Below are 14,650 nucleotides of genomic sequence, written 5' to 3' on the forward strand. Positions count from 1 at the left end.
TAACTGTATTGATAATTTCTTAATTCTTATTAGTTGACATGTTATAAAATTTACAATGAGCAAAAACAGGTTCTTTAAACTGTACAAAAATGCTTCAAATTTCGATATCTTATGAATGATCGAATTTATAAAAATATCATAAGAGAACTTTTTTGTAGGTCAGTAAATTTGCTAAAAATTTTATTCAGATAAATTTTCTGTATGTTGATTTGTTCAGAAGTTATGAATTTTTTTAGCGTGTTACTAGATGAAAAATCGAAAATTATAAACAGCCACCTCTTCATATCAATATTAAGAGCTCAAATTTTATCTAGGGTCATGTTATGAGATACCCTTTCGATTTTTCAATGTTCTTCAAAAAAAAAAAAAATAGCCCCTTAATTTGAAACAGTCTAATCATTAGTCTTTCTGTCTCGAATAATAAATAAATAAAATAAATGAATTAGGTCATTTATATAAATACATAACAGCATTATATATTTAAATAATTATTTTGACATGCATTGAATATTACTCCGTAAAATGTCTCCGTTTTCTCGATAATCATTTTAAAAATATTGCATTAATTAAACTATAAAATATATAATAATAGTTATTAATTAATTATTATTATTATAATTAAGTGCCTTGACGCGGTAATACGGCCGGTGAGGATTAAGTAATATTTCTCATTGAGTGAAAGCAAATTAAGACTCTTGTATCAGACAGAAGTCATAAGGATTCACGCTACATGCTCCTTCTTCATTACTTTTAAATAAAATTCTCTTTTTAATATTTCGTTATGAGGATCTAAATAATTATAAGAAAATGACGCTTATATGTAATTATCTTCTGTCTTGAAAAATTTATTATAAAAAAAAAATATTAGTTTCCCCTCCTGGCTGTTCCGAGTAAAAAATTATTATTTCTTTTTTTTTCATTTTATGACTACTATTATTTTTGGCCAAAATATAACTCTTGTAAATATAGTTTTATTGGCGAATGTATGATTAATTAATAATGACTATTGAATAAATAATAATAATAAATAATAACAATAAATATATATACTTATATATAAAATTGTAATCATGATTAATGATATGATAAATGATAAATGTTCGTGTGTATCATGGTAATCAATAATAATAAAAATTACAATGCTAGACACATAATTAAGAGTGTACTTGTTTTTTTATTTATTGACTTTTTATTTACCTTAATTACCGTAACTTTTTTTAGTTAAAGTAAATAATAAAAATGAATAGCTTGTACTTTTTTAAATAAATGTCCTGTCATTGAAGGATTTAGCGGTAAAATTTTTTATATTTTTGTAGATTTTAAAATTTAAAAGAGGAAACTAATGAAAAATACGCGCACAGAGAAAGTAGGGGACAGGAAAGCTTAAACTACAAGTATCCACTTTATTATATTAGCCCTCAAATAATTTTGAAAAAAAGTTTAAAAGTCAAAATGGCTTTAAAAGTCCACTGTTGTGGGAAAACGACTAAATTATTTTTTAGCCATCGAAGTAGCGGTCGTGAGAAAAAATTTTGTAAAAAAAAAAAGACAAAAACATTTTGAAGACTAATTCCAACCATCAGATCTTCTTTTATTTATTTTTTAAATATAAAAATATTTTAAACTCGATAGAATAAATTTTATAAAACAATAAAAAAAATTTAAAAACACTGAGTATTCGAATAATGAATGAGTTAATGTCAATCATCTATTACTTTTATCAATGTATTCTTCCCTTTGTGAAACTCAATGCGATTTTTTTGTCCAACAGACTGATTATGAAACTCGTGGATAGTCAAATTGCTTTTAACAATATCACGTACTTCAGTTAAATGAATATCTTCTGGATATGTGACATCTCCAGGCAATAAATAAATAATTCCATTTGATAATTTAACTCGTATCTAAAGTAAAAACAAAATTAACAATAAAAATTTTTAGTTAAATTAATTATTAATCGTAATTAATTCGTAATATTAATTTTTAAATAAACAATTATTCAAATTATAGTCACAGGTAAATTAAACAATGCGCCCTTTTTATTTTGCTCAATCGCATACTTCAGCAGATTATCCAACTGATAAATTTTAGAAATTTTGTATATTTCATATTGTTGCGGTGGTGCAAATTTAAATTCCGCCGATTTATCAATCAAGTTTCTAGGAGTATCCCACTACAAATGAAAATTTACGCATTTATTATTAATAATTTAAAATTTTAAAATGAAATAAATTTTTTTACTCTCAGATCTTCCATTTCCTTGGGATCAAATTCAGCATCAGGTATATTTTTCAAACATGCAGTAAAAAAAATAGTATTAAAACGTTTTCCATCAAGAAACGCTGGTGTTAACCAACTGCTCCATTCATGCAGTGACCATAAATCTGGATAACATTGTAATGATTCACACAATTCATAAAATTCAGTAGCATTATTGTGGACTTTTTTTTGCCATTTAACCACTTGCTCTTTTTCATTAACTAAAAAAAATATATATATATATATATATATATATATATATATATATATATATATATATATATATATATATATATAAATATATATATTTTATTATTTCTACTTATTATACATTTATATTGAGGCTATTAATTAAATTGATTCTTATTATTTATTACTTGTAAAATGGTGAGCGTGAGATGAATTTTTATGATTAGATTGTGCAATTAAAATACCACATTCTTCAAATGTTTCCCGAATTGCCGTTATCCTCAATGATACCTCCCGCGGTAATTCGTTCGCTGATTTTGGTTTAAAAATGATTGGCCTTGATTTAGACAGCGATGATGATGATGATAAATTATTGTAATTATCATTAGGAAATAGAGATAAAAAATGTTTATCATTAAATCCAAATTTTTTGTATAAATTTTTCCATTTAAAGTCTGCGTCAGCTGGTTCAACAACGCCACCGGGAAATACATAATTACCTGGCATAAATGATGAATCTTTATGACGTTTTAAACAAAGTAATTTGAAGTCATACTAAAAATAATTATTATACAAATATTTATTAACAATAATAAAATATATATATGACAGGGCGAAATGAGATTGTTGATAAAATATTGCAACGGTGAAATTTTAATTGAATTTTTTTTTTTTTACATTTTACTGGAGTTAAAAGATAATAATTATTACAAACCACAATCGAGAATTTTTTTTTTATTTATATGTCGATTTTCGAAATAAAATGGGGGTAAAATATATAAATTAAAATTTTTAATGAATGCTTCGATAACTGCAGTAAAAAAATATGTTTAGGGATGCTTATAATTGATATTTGTTGCTATTTAACTTGGAAATTGAAATAACTTTAATGAAATGAGACAAATTTAAAAAAAAATAGATTTTTTTGAAAAGAAAAAAAAGTACTAGACTGTTTCAAAAAATTGATGAGAGAATTTACTATTCGAATTGTTACTTTAAGTATTTTTACTACTGTAGTACTTTCAAAAATTTTAAATAATCGAAAGACACGCGCGCAAAAAATCTAGATAATCGAAATTGCAGAAAAAAAATAATTTTAATAAATTTTGTAATTAAATAAAAACTATATATTACCATAAATTAACAAATTTTCATGTAGTTAAATTCAAATTGCTCATTTTGCCCCGGTTTCTTTAAGATTTAAAGAAAAAATTGATATCAAATAATTCGAATATTAAAATTTCAACTTACATTTGTTTCCACTTTTTTAGCTGAATTTTTATAGTTTGCTGCTAAAATTATACTCGCGGAATCTCGCCAATTCTTCATTATTAATTAATAAATTAATTAATAAAATAAAATAAAAATTCACTATTGCACTAAACCTAATCCTTCTAATATAAAATTGTAGGTTAAGACCACTGATTGCATTAGATATAAACTAGCAAAAAAATCTGATAGAATATAAATAAAATAAAATTTTTCCGAAGCAACGAAAAAAGAAAAATTTTCCACAAGAAATGAAATCTTTTTTCTTTAAATACTTTAATAATGACTTTAATTATATACAATTAATCAACAAAAATTAAAATAACAGAGCAATTAATAAATAACAATAAAACTAAACTATTTTTTTAATTTATCATGTGATCCAGTAGCAGCATTCATTAATTCATACAACTGATAAATTTGTTCGTCGCTTAATTTATCTAAATCTTCTTTGTTTAGATTTTTACCAATAGGTTTTGCAGAAATTGGACCACGTAAACCCAATTGTTTCGCTAATGAAATAGCGTAATCCTTAAAAAATAAAATTAATTAATTAATAAATGAATTAATTAATTAATACCAGATAATTAAATATGTTTTTTTCATTAAAATAAATAAAGTACAGTAAGTAAACATGATTAATTACCGTCCATTCATTCATAAAAATATTCGCCTCAGCATCATTACAATTTTTATGCCTTCTAAATTCATCACGTACATAATTATTACCAAGTGATTGCACTTCCTCCGGTAAACCACGATGTAATTTTAATATTGTTTTGTATAATTTTCTTACACGTTGTACATGCGCTAATGAAGTCATTATTTTTACTTTACAATTAACAATTAATTGTTAATAATAAATAAATTAATTTAATGATACTGAACTAAGCTGACGGGTAATAATTTTTTTATTTTTTTTAAACAATAAATTATAAAAAAAAAATTATTTTAAAAAATTCCACTTGTAGTTTTTTAAATTTTTTACATGTGCATTTTTTAGTTTTTTTTTTTTTTTTAATTGATTTGTTGAAAAAAAAATTCAAAAATATTTGTCTACTAACTTTTGAACCATAAATTATATATTTATTTATTATAAATAACAAAAAATTATCATAGACATAAAAATTTATTAAAATAAATTTTTGGTTTCATTTTCATATAATATATAATTTACGTAATCAAAAATTTATCAGTTACCAAATTTAAATTTATTATTTAAAAATTTTAAATCATAACTAATTACTTTAGAGAAAGGTAAAATTTACTACAATTTATTATTGTAAATATACGCGTATATTTTTCGAAAGTGTAGTATATATCGTAGTAAATGTTTTTGGATCAGTAAATATATATGAATGAATATAAGTACGGGGAATATGAAACTGGACTGACTAAGAGAGGAGAATACGTGGAAAGTATAGAATTTTTTTTAAAAAAACAAGAGGAATTGTGAATAGAAACATTTCGAAACGTCATAAGTAAATGGTCAAGATGGCACGTCAGCAGCAAGCTGATGTTGATGAATTATTTGACGTTAAAAATCATTTTTATATTGGAAATTATCAACAATGCATCAACGAAGCACAAAAAGTCAAGGTACAGAATTTCATTTATTTATATAAATTTTTTTAATTTTACTGGATATTGATTTTCTGAATGTAAATATTCAAAAAAAAAAATTTACTGCAGAGGTCCATGTGTACCGCATGCTGTAGTTTTTTTTTGATGAATTATATATTTATATATATAAATAATAGATGAGAGATAATAATTTACTATGATGATTTAAAATTTTTTAGCCAACGACAATAGATATCGCATTGGAGAGAGATGTATTTTTATACCGTGCTTACATAGCGCAACGTAAATTTCGTGTTGTGCTGGACGAAATAAACGAATCGTCATCAGCAGAATTGAAACCGTTTAAAATACTAGCTGATTATTTTGCATCGCCGAACAGACGTGAAACAATTTTAGCTGAGCTGGATCGGGCTACTGGTTATTCAATTATTGATAATAATAATTTGATGATTGTAGCGGCAACTATTTATTATCATGAAAAAAATCTTGAGTCGGCATTACGTGTACTGCAGAATGCTAATAATTTAGAATGTATGGCACTGACACTGCAGATTTATTTGAAAATGGACCGGCTGGATCTGGCTAAGAAGGAGTTGAAAGCTATGCAAGATAAGGATGATGATGCCACCTTGACACAGTTGGCACAGGCTTGGATTAATATCAATAGTGGTGGTGATAAATTACAGGAAGCATATTATATATTCCAGGTAAAATATATAAGTATTTAATGATACTTTTCTATTTGATTGCATATTAATTTTCATAATTCATTGCACAAAAAATTCGAATCCGTGATTTAAATCTTGCGAATAAATTTATAATACTAATGATTAATTTGAATAATTTTTTTTTTATTTGATTTTCAAAAAATATATGAGTAAATTGATAAATGATATTTAATCGTATATATTTTTATTGAATGATTAATATTTTTATCAATTTAATGAATAATTGTTAAAGATTTAAATTAACTTGGAAAATTTTTTTTTCTATGATTTTTTGAGGACAAATTTAATTGGTTGAGGTATTCCTCAATAGGTGACTAGATGGACCTTGAAGAATTTTTTAAATTCGTGTTTAAAGTAAAATGAACATTGGATACTATTTGCTGACCTTAAAAGTGTAGTAAAAGATGTCAATTTTTTTTTGTCAGTATACGTAACTGAAAAAAAATCTTGGAACGGTTTCAAAAATGTGTGGACTTAGTCTTGAATGGGGCTAAAGATTTTTCATAAATTATCGATTTATAAAAATTTATTTACTACCAAAGTCAAATTGTAATTTATTGCTGATCAGTGAAATTTCTTTTTTTAGAAAAGAAATATTTCTCCCTATATATTTAATCTTTACAGGATATTTTTCATTAAAAATTAAAAAATCTTTATTTAAAAATTTTATTTCTTCTAATCGTGACACGTAAAAAAATTTGAGTTTTTTTGTTATCAATAGCAAAATTTCTGGTAATGGTCTAGAAGTGGGATTCCACTTACTTTTGACCATAAAAATACTTGTACTTGGAATTTTTTTTAATTGTTCTACTCTGCGGCGGATTGATAATAAAAAATTGGAAAAAATTTTCAAAAAAAAACAAATTTTTTCATTAGTCAATCTTCCGAGGAGTAGAATATTTAAAAAAAATATCAAACAGAAGCAATTTTCCAGCCAAAAGTAGATGGATCTCCACTTCTAGACCATTACTGAATTCCCGGTAGAATATTTTAATTAAATAAAATAATGAATATAATTATTTTTTTGTATTACAGGAAATGATTGACAAATATTCCAGTACTAGTATGTTATTAAATGGACAAGCGACATGTTTTATTGGACAAGCTAAGTACGAAGAAGCTGAAAGCGCATTACAAGAATCACTTGACAAAGACAGTAACAACCCTGATACACTCATAAATATGATCGTACTATCACAGCACATGGGAAAACCACCAGAAGTTGCGAACCGTTACCTCAGTCAACTTAAAGATTCAAACCTAGACCATCCTTTCGTGAAAGAATATTTACAAAAAGAAGTTGAATTCCAAAGGCTTTGTAATCAGTACTCACTATCAGCTTAAATTTGATATTATTAATTTTTTTTCATATTATTATTACTAATATTGCCGTCGTGGAGCATTTAATGATAAATTATAATTTATAATTGTCAGAGTTAAAATAATGAGACAAAAATTACATATAACGATACTGCTGCCATTTTGTAATCAAATTTTCAATAGAAAAAAAATAATTATAATAATTAAATATACATAAGTAATTAATAACACATTTGTCAATTCTTTTTTTTTTTGATATATATTTAGATAGAAATTTGATAATGATTTAAAAGTAGTTTGGATAAAAAAATAAAATGCAGGTAATGAGTACTGATTAAAAATAAAAATATTTGAAACTTAATTGGTGAATAAATAGTGTAGATTTTTTGAATATTTAGTTACAGTAATAAATAATTATATTTATAAATTAATGTACTTTGTTTTATTAATATTTTGTTACTTCGATTAAAATAACAAGTTAAATATTATTTTATTATTAAATATATAAACTTAAGTCGAAGATCAATCGAGTTATATGCACGTGTTAAATTTATTTTTTATTTTTAATAAATTCATTAAATTATTAATAATATTTACGAGTGCTAGTGAATGAATTTTAAAAAAGTATTATGTAAAGTTCGCTCCCAATAAAGACAATACGAAAGTTCTTGAATTTAATTTATTTGTTATTTATTTTTTTATGTGGCTATCGCTTTTTTTAAAAGATCTAGGGTAAGGAGGAATCAGTACTATTTGAATTTTTTTTATACAAGAAAGTCGCCTATTCCTATGGATAATATAGATTTTATTTCTAAAATCACCTATTTCTATAAGCGCTGTAGGAAAGCAGTAGAATCGATTCATAATACAATGATACTGAAATTAGCCGAAGTTTAATCATTTTTTAATTTTCTTAAAAATGATAAATTAAAAAAAACAATATTTCAGAAAATTGCACCTAGAGTTTTTTAAATTTTCTTCATGTACATATTTTTAGTTATTTTTTTTTTTGAATTAAACTAACTTGTTGAAAAAATATCCGAAAATAGCTAATTGGTAACTTCAGGGTCATACAATACACTATTTATAGCTCGTATATATTTTTGTTATACCATATAATAATACGAATTAGGTAACAAATACTATAAAAATACCAGTGTGTCGAAACAGAGTAGTTTCGAAAAGATATGAGTATGAATGTGGCTGACAATTGGCAACTTTTTGAATTTTTGAATAAATAAATAAAATATGAGTAGAATAACAATTTAAAAATACCTAATTAGATAATTTAAAATTCAGTATCCTTCTTTTTCAATTTTGTTATTTTAATTAATTAATTTATTTATTTAAAATTTATAAATTGTCTCATGTCTGCTACAGTCACACTCAAAGTGATACTGAAATTGAAGGATTTTTAGTTTCTGGATTTTTTAAAAAATGATAAATATAAAAAAAAAAAATAATTTTGAAAAATTGCACTTGTAGTTTTTTTAAATTTTTACATGAGAAATTTTTTTCAAAATAAAAAAATTTGAAAATTTTTAAATGTCTACTAACTTTAGAAATGTTTTAAAGTAAATTCAAAAAGACTCACCATTGCTGGCTTCAAGCTGCTTACGTTTTGCCGCCTTTTGTGTCAGCGCAGTGGCAGCCATTTTGATTAACACTTAACTTCTTTGCTCACAATTTATTGTTCACAAAAATAATTTTTTTTTTACCGCTAATAAAAGCACTGACTCTACTAACAAATTAATAAAAATCAAATTTTACCAAAAAATGAAAAGAAAAAAAATTTTTTACACTCAACACACAAATCACTATTACTATTTATCACTGAAGAACATAAATCACCACTCATTACTACAAAACATAACTAAATTTCACTTTTAAATGGTAATTTATTACTCAGAACACTAAAAAAAAATAAAATAAAATCACTCATTACTTTTTAATTACATTTGAATTAACAATTACCGGCCATTTTAATTTTATCCCGCTAACTATTTTATTTATTATTAATTAATTATTTAATAACAACAATCAATCAACTTAAGTTATTTCTGGCAGTTTAATAATTATTTAAATATATAATTAGTTAAATTATTATAAAAATAAACGATAATAATTTTATATTATAAAATTTAATATTACTTTGAGACGTGAAGTAAAGCTGAGTGACAACTGACTTCGTGAAGTTGCCTAGCGTCAGTACTCCTCTCCCCACTACGACCTATTTTGATGCTTTAATCTGATTTGCCGAAATTTGAAAATTTGAATAACCCACCAATTAAAAATCTTTCGTTTGGCAACAGAACGAAGCTTCGAGAACGGTCGCTAGTCGTCTTCTTTGTGCAGCGACAGTTCAAGTCAGCTTCGGGTCTCGGTTAAACGAGTCGTTTACTTCAGTTTTACTTCTCGCGCGTCCATTATTTAATTTATACTCTGATACTCTGATCTGTGTATTAAAATAATATACACACTTTCTGTGAGTTACTTTAATTAAATAAATAATAAAATTAGACTGACAATTAATTAAGACTACTAATTAAGTGAGTAAATTTTTAATTATTACCGAGTAATTAATTTTTAAATGAGTGTCAAGTAAAAATAATTTTAAAAATTTCTATTTTTTAAATTAAATATAAAAAATAATTTATTAATAAATTTAAAAAAGTGTTTTTAGTGAATATTTAAAAATAATTAAGTGCGGTGCTGATAAATATTTTAAAACAATTAAAGTTTTATTTTGTTTTCTGGGAATTTAAATTTTTTATGATACTGAAGTTAGCAGACGTTTAATAATTTATTGATTTATTTTGAAATCGATTTATCGAAAACAAAATTCGATAATTCTTAACTGTCTGTTAACTTCAGGATCACGAGTGACGACTGACTTCGTGAAGTTATCGATCATCAGCACTCCTCCCCCCACCGCGACATATTTAGAAGCTTTAATCTGATTTGCCGAAATTTAAAAATTTAAATAACCCAGTAATAAAAAATCGTTCGCTTGGAAACAGAGCCAAGCTTTGAGAACGTTTGCTAGTCGTCTTCTTTGTGCAGCGACAGTTCAAGTCAGCTTCGGGTCCCGGTCAAACGAGTCGTTTGCTCTGTGAGTTACTTTAATTAAATAAATGATAAAATTATACTAGTAATTAATTAAGACTACTAATTAAATGAGTGAATATTTTTAATTCGTGAATTTAATAAATAAATAATTTCCGCCGCCATTAAATTTTAAATATGATTAAAGTGAAATTAAAATAATAACTTTAAATTATTAATTTTTAAATGAGTGTCAAGTAAAAGTAATTTTAAAAATCTCAAATTTTTTAAATAAAGATAAAAAATAATTTATTAATAAATTAAATAAAGTTTTTTAGTGAACATTTAAAAATAAATAAGTGCAGTGCTGATAAATATTTCGAGACAATTTTGATTTTATTTTATTTTCCGGGAATCGAAATTTTTTTGTAGCTTCATACTTTTCCAAGAATTCGGCCATTAAAACAACCGACAAACGGCGCGCTTTGATTGGTCGTCGCGTTTGAATTTTAAACTCCAAGCCAATCAAATCCTCGCTTGTTCTAGAGTAGGGGGAAGTTTCAGTTCGCTGTAACTGGTGCTGTGTTTGTTATAACTTCATGGTGGTAGTGTTCGTCTAGCTTATTTTTTTCGTGGAAGTCAAGGAAATAAAATATTCAAAGTTTTTTTTTTTATCAGTGATTTTATTTGTTTCGCTTTAAAAATAAAAATAAAAGTAGTGAAATTGTGTCGGTTAAAATATTTATGTATAAGTAAAGTTTTAGTTGATGGCAGTGATAAAAAAGTGTCTGATGTCAAGCGTTCATTGTTATAATTTTAAAGTGAATTTTATATGTGTTCAGTTATTGTTTGAAAGTAAAGTTGTGATTTAAAAGTGCCTGTGTAGTGCAAGTGTGTGTTTTTTTGGGATAGTGATTGATTATGACCAGCAAAAAAATAGTGAACATTCTCATAAATTTAATTGTGTTGATAAAACTATTTTTCATTTAATGAATTTTGAATTCCAAGAAAAATTTTAAGTGTAGAAAAATGTCGGACACGTTTAAGACAAAATTTGGTAGACAATTTTACAAAATCAGGTCAGTTTTGATTAAATTTAATTTTAGCTTCAATTCAAAAGAGCTTGATATTTTTTTTTGTCTTTCAATATTTCATTGTTAACTGATTTGAATAATTGGTAGATGCTGAAGTGATGTAAGTTATTTTTCCATTATTAACACCATTGAAGATAAAAAAAAATTTTATAATTTGATATTTGTCCTTCTAATTAGCAGCTTCAAGTTACTTTTTTAAATATTGAATTTAAAAATGAGAATGCATTTGCGTTTTGTATGAACTTAGATCATAATTGGCTCCAAACAAAGCTAAGAAATAAACGCGGGAAAATTAATTCATTTTTATAAAAAAAATATGTGTCCCTTTAAACTTGTGTATGATATCAATTTAAATTTAAATCACTAACAATAAAAATAATTACTTGGAATTGATAGTGATTTAAGTTCGTGAAATTTAGACTATCGTCTGCTTAGTCTTTTATTTCTGCTTATGTGTCGTAAAATTTTTCTTGGAAGTCATTAGTAAAATTGGACAACTAACTATTCTAAAAAATGATCTATCTATTTTATTTTTTTTGACTAAAAACTTACATGCTGGAAAAACAATTAATAGTGATGACATTTATCAGTGATCAAAATTTTATTTTAGTGAATAAGTGAATAAAAGTGTTTCTTCCTGTTACATTTATTGGATTACTCAAGCAAACAACTTTATCATGGCGCCATATCCAGACTGCAGTAGCATCAGATCGTCACATCAAGCCAGCGACCGGTGAGTCAGTTTTTAGTTTGCATGCTTTCTCATCAAAAGCTAAAGCTTTTGCATTGGTAATTTTTATAAACTACCCACTGAAAAACTAAAATTCATACAGCTCCGGAAAACCCCGAGCGAATTTTCAGAATTAATTCTCGCAGTTATTGAATTAATTCCAATTTAAAAAATTTAAATCCAAGTTTCAGTTCTTAAAAAATCTGAAAAACAAAAATTCATACAGGTCTACAAAAACCCGCGCGAATTTTAAAAATAAATCTTCGCAATTATTAAATTGAATTAATTCCAATTTTAAAAATTTCAATCCAAATTTCAGTCCATTACAAATCTGAAAAACAAAAATTAATCCTCGCAATTATTAAATTGAATTAAATTCAATTTAAAAAATTTAAATCCAAGTTTCAGTTCTTTACAAACCGACCAAATGATAATTTGCGTATTACCGCTAAAATATGGCCCGTTCTTATCAACCGTCTTTTAAAAACAAAAATAAGAAACAACTCCAATAATTTTTTATTTTTATACAATGACTCGTAAATTATCAAATAATCAAATTAATCGTGCCTACTACATTTAAATAAACATTCCAAAGCTGAAAAACAACTGATACAAAAATAAAAGTCAGCTCAGTTCTCAACTTAGTGCTAAATTCACTTGTTTGTGTCAAAATTCTAGGTTATAAATACTATTTACTTTATAAAAAAAATTTATTTATAAATTATTGGGAGCAAAATTTCCAGTTTGAAATTCCCAGGACCGCAACTCAATTATTTTTCTTTAGAAAAAAAAAAAACAAAAAAAAAAAAATAATTTACGTGAGTGTTTGATAAAATCGATTTTTTTAAATGAATTTAACTATAAGTAAATTGATCACCAGGTTGTCACTCCGCAATAAATTGATAGAGTTAAAAATGTCATCGCAAATATCGTTGGATGATCGCATGTTGAAGTCAGTACGTAAAATAGTCCCGTCATTGACAACAACGAAATACAAAGGTCAGGATGGCAGGATAGGGATCTTCGGTGGCAGCATGGAGTACACAGGTGCGCCATACTTCGCAGCAATGAGCGCTTTTCGTACCGGTGCTGACTTGGTCCATATATTTTGTACAAAAGATGCTGGCACTGCTATAAAATCATTCAGTCCAGAGCCAATCGTTCATCCACTGCTAGATCATGCTGACGCAATAAGACAAATAAAACCATGGCTAGATCGTCTGCATGTTATATTAATAGGACCTGGTCTAGGACGTGATGAAAAAATATTCAAAGTTATTGCGGAGTTGATAAGTATCTGTCGTGAATTAAAAAAACCTTTGATTATTGATGCCGATGGACTGTTTCTGCTATGCCAGAAGCCAGATTTAATTCGCGATTACCCAGGTGTTATATTGACCCCCAATGCTATGGAGTTCAGTCGTTTAGTCAAAGCATTTCTTGATCGAACTGTCCAGCCGGCACCGGTTGTTAAAATATCTGAGCTTAAACATTTGGCGGATTCAATTGGGAAAAATGTCGTTATTCTTAACAAAGGCGCTAAGGATGTTATTGTTGATGGACAGAAAGGTAGTGAAGCTATTACTTGTGCTAGCTCGGGTTCAGGAAGACGTTGTGGTGGTCAAGGTGATTTATTAGCTGGTTCGCTGGCTGTTTTCTGGTGGTGGGCAATCACTGCTGGACCCAGTGAATGCACTATTTCCTCACCTGCTATCACTGCTGCTTATGCGGCTTCAAGATTGACACGAGAGTGCAATGCGAGTGCTTTTAAAGACAAACAACGTTCTATGTTGACTACTGATATGGTGGAAAATATTCATACAGTTTTTAGTAAACTTTTTGAAATTAATAACAAGTGAGATATTTATGACTTTTTTTTTTTTTTTTGTTGAATTTTTTTGGGAAGGAATAGGGTAATTTTTAGTTGAAAAAAAAACTTTCATTTTTTTAGATTGCCTCCAAATGGAAAAATGATTCGGATGAAAAGTGGAGATTTATAATTTTGAAAAAAATAGAATCAAGTTTTTGTATTTAATACTTTTTTTTTTAAATTTATATTTTAGATGATACAAATAATAAAATATTTTATATGTATGTAATACATAAATTTTATATTATATATTTTTAAAAATAAGGAATACTGATTCTTTTTATTTAAGGTCGTGTAGTCTTATAAATTATAAAATGATCAATATGATTAATGAGTATATTGATGTAGAGAGACTCATTTAAATAATTTATGAGCTCATTTTTTTTTATTTACAAGTCTGACTATTATTTGATAAATAATAAATAATTGTGTTAAATACTGCGGTGATTATATGACGGACGTAATTATTAATATGCTCGATATTTTTCATCACTTTCTATGATAAATATTTAAATTGATTACTTTTATATTTATATTTATTAAATTAAAAAATTTTAAGTTA

At 25.8% G+C, this 14,650-nt stretch overlaps 5 protein-coding genes across 6 annotated transcripts in view; 3 read left to right on the top strand and 2 right to left on the bottom strand.

Moving 5' to 3' along the window:
* Positions 1-1,553: 1,553 nt before the first annotated feature.
* On the bottom strand, positions 1,554-3,879 carry LOC103569004 (acyl-coenzyme A diphosphatase NUDT19). Its single transcript, XM_008546068.3, has 5 exons — positions 3,700-3,879; positions 2,637-3,003; positions 2,242-2,480; positions 2,015-2,173; positions 1,554-1,904 (listed from the first exon to the last, which is right to left on the bottom strand). The coding sequence occupies exons 1-5, from the start codon at positions 3,775-3,777 to the stop codon at positions 1,701-1,703; spliced, it is 1,047 nt and encodes a 348-aa protein (XP_008544290.1). The 5' UTR covers positions 3,778-3,879; the 3' UTR covers positions 1,554-1,700.
* Positions 3,880-3,971: 92 nt separating this feature from the next.
* LOC103569007 (succinate dehydrogenase assembly factor 3, mitochondrial) lies at positions 3,972-4,711 on the bottom strand. The gene is made up of 2 exons (XM_008546071.2): positions 4,364-4,711; positions 3,972-4,248 (listed from the first exon to the last, which is right to left on the bottom strand). Exons 1-2 carry the CDS (start codon positions 4,538-4,540, stop codon positions 4,075-4,077), a joined length of 351 nt encoding a protein of 116 aa, XP_008544293.1. The 5' UTR covers positions 4,541-4,711; the 3' UTR covers positions 3,972-4,074.
* A 454-nt stretch (positions 4,712-5,165) lies between these two features.
* Positions 5,166-7,877, top strand: LOC103569006 (coatomer subunit epsilon). Its single transcript, XM_008546070.3, has 3 exons — positions 5,166-5,316; positions 5,520-6,008; positions 7,065-7,877. The coding sequence occupies exons 1-3, from the start codon at positions 5,203-5,205 to the stop codon at positions 7,371-7,373; spliced, it is 912 nt and encodes a 303-aa protein (XP_008544292.1). The 5' UTR covers positions 5,166-5,202; the 3' UTR covers positions 7,374-7,877.
* A 3,084-nt stretch (positions 7,878-10,961) lies between these two features.
* LOC103576487 (uncharacterized) overlaps positions 10,962-14,650 on the top strand; it is a 131,132-nt gene continuing 127,443 nt past the window's right edge. The window contains exons 1-2 of the mRNA XM_014443240.2: positions 10,962-11,473; positions 11,966-12,221. The gene's annotated coding sequence lies outside the window, so the exon portion shown is untranslated. The remainder of the gene's footprint in view (positions 11,474-11,965; positions 12,222-14,650) is intronic.
* On the top strand, positions 12,687-14,647 carry LOC103569008 (ATP-dependent (S)-NAD(P)H-hydrate dehydratase). Of its 2 annotated transcripts, XM_008546074.2 has the most exons (3): positions 12,687-13,036; positions 13,099-14,073; positions 14,170-14,647. In XM_008546074.2, the coding sequence occupies exons 2-3, from the start codon at positions 13,133-13,135 to the stop codon at positions 14,216-14,218; spliced, it is 990 nt and encodes a 329-aa protein (XP_008544296.1). In that variant the 5' UTR covers positions 12,687-13,036; positions 13,099-13,132; the 3' UTR covers positions 14,219-14,647. The 2 variants fall into 2 exon arrangements, with proteins under 2 accessions (XP_008544296.1, XP_008544294.1); XM_008546072.2 differs by having other exon boundaries at positions 12,687-14,073.

This window comes from Microplitis demolitor, chromosome 5 (assembly GCF_026212275.2).
Source record: "Microplitis demolitor isolate Queensland-Clemson2020A chromosome 5, iyMicDemo2.1a, whole genome shotgun sequence".
Classification (NCBI taxonomy): Eukaryota; Metazoa; Arthropoda; class Insecta; order Hymenoptera; family Braconidae; genus Microplitis; species Microplitis demolitor.

What these genes read in the sequence shown, in the direction of transcription:
- LOC103569007 (XM_008546071.2), bottom strand. Translation starts at nt 4,540, where the DNA reads ATGACTTCATTAGCGCATGTACAACGTGTAAGAAAATTATACAAAACA. An exon ending in TTTTTATGAATGAATGGACG is followed by an intron (nt 4,249 to 4,363) that starts GTAATTAATCAT and finishes TTATTTTTTAAG; the next exon opens with GATTACGCTATTTCATTAGC.
- LOC103569008 (XM_008546072.2), top strand. Translation starts at nt 13,067, where the DNA reads ATGAATTTAACTATAAGTAAATTGATCACCAGGTTGTCACTCCGCAAT. An exon ending in CTTTTTGAAATTAATAACAA is followed by an intron (nt 14,074 to 14,169) that starts GTGAGATATTTA and finishes TCATTTTTTTAG; the next exon opens with ATTGCCTCCAAATGGAAAAA.
- LOC103569004 (XM_008546068.3), bottom strand. Translation starts at nt 3,777, where the DNA reads ATGAAGAATTGGCGAGATTCCGCGAGTATAATTTTAGCAGCAAACTAT. An exon ending in CTAAAAAAGTGGAAACAAAT is followed by an intron (nt 3,004 to 3,699) that starts GTAAGTTGAAAT and finishes AATTATTTTTAG; the next exon opens with TATGACTTCAAATTACTTTG. An exon ending in AGGAAATGGAAGATCTGAGA is followed by an intron (nt 2,174 to 2,241) that starts GTAAAAAAATTT and finishes TTTCATTTGTAG; the next exon opens with TGGGATACTCCTAGAAACTT.
- LOC103569006 (XM_008546070.3), top strand. Translation starts at nt 5,203, where the DNA reads ATGGTCAAGATGGCACGTCAGCAGCAAGCTGATGTTGATGAATTATTT. An exon ending in ACGAAGCACAAAAAGTCAAG is followed by an intron (nt 5,317 to 5,519) that starts GTACAGAATTTC and finishes AAAATTTTTTAG; the next exon opens with CCAACGACAATAGATATCGC. An exon ending in AAGCATATTATATATTCCAG is followed by an intron (nt 6,009 to 7,064) that starts GTAAAATATATA and finishes TTTGTATTACAG; the next exon opens with GAAATGATTGACAAATATTC.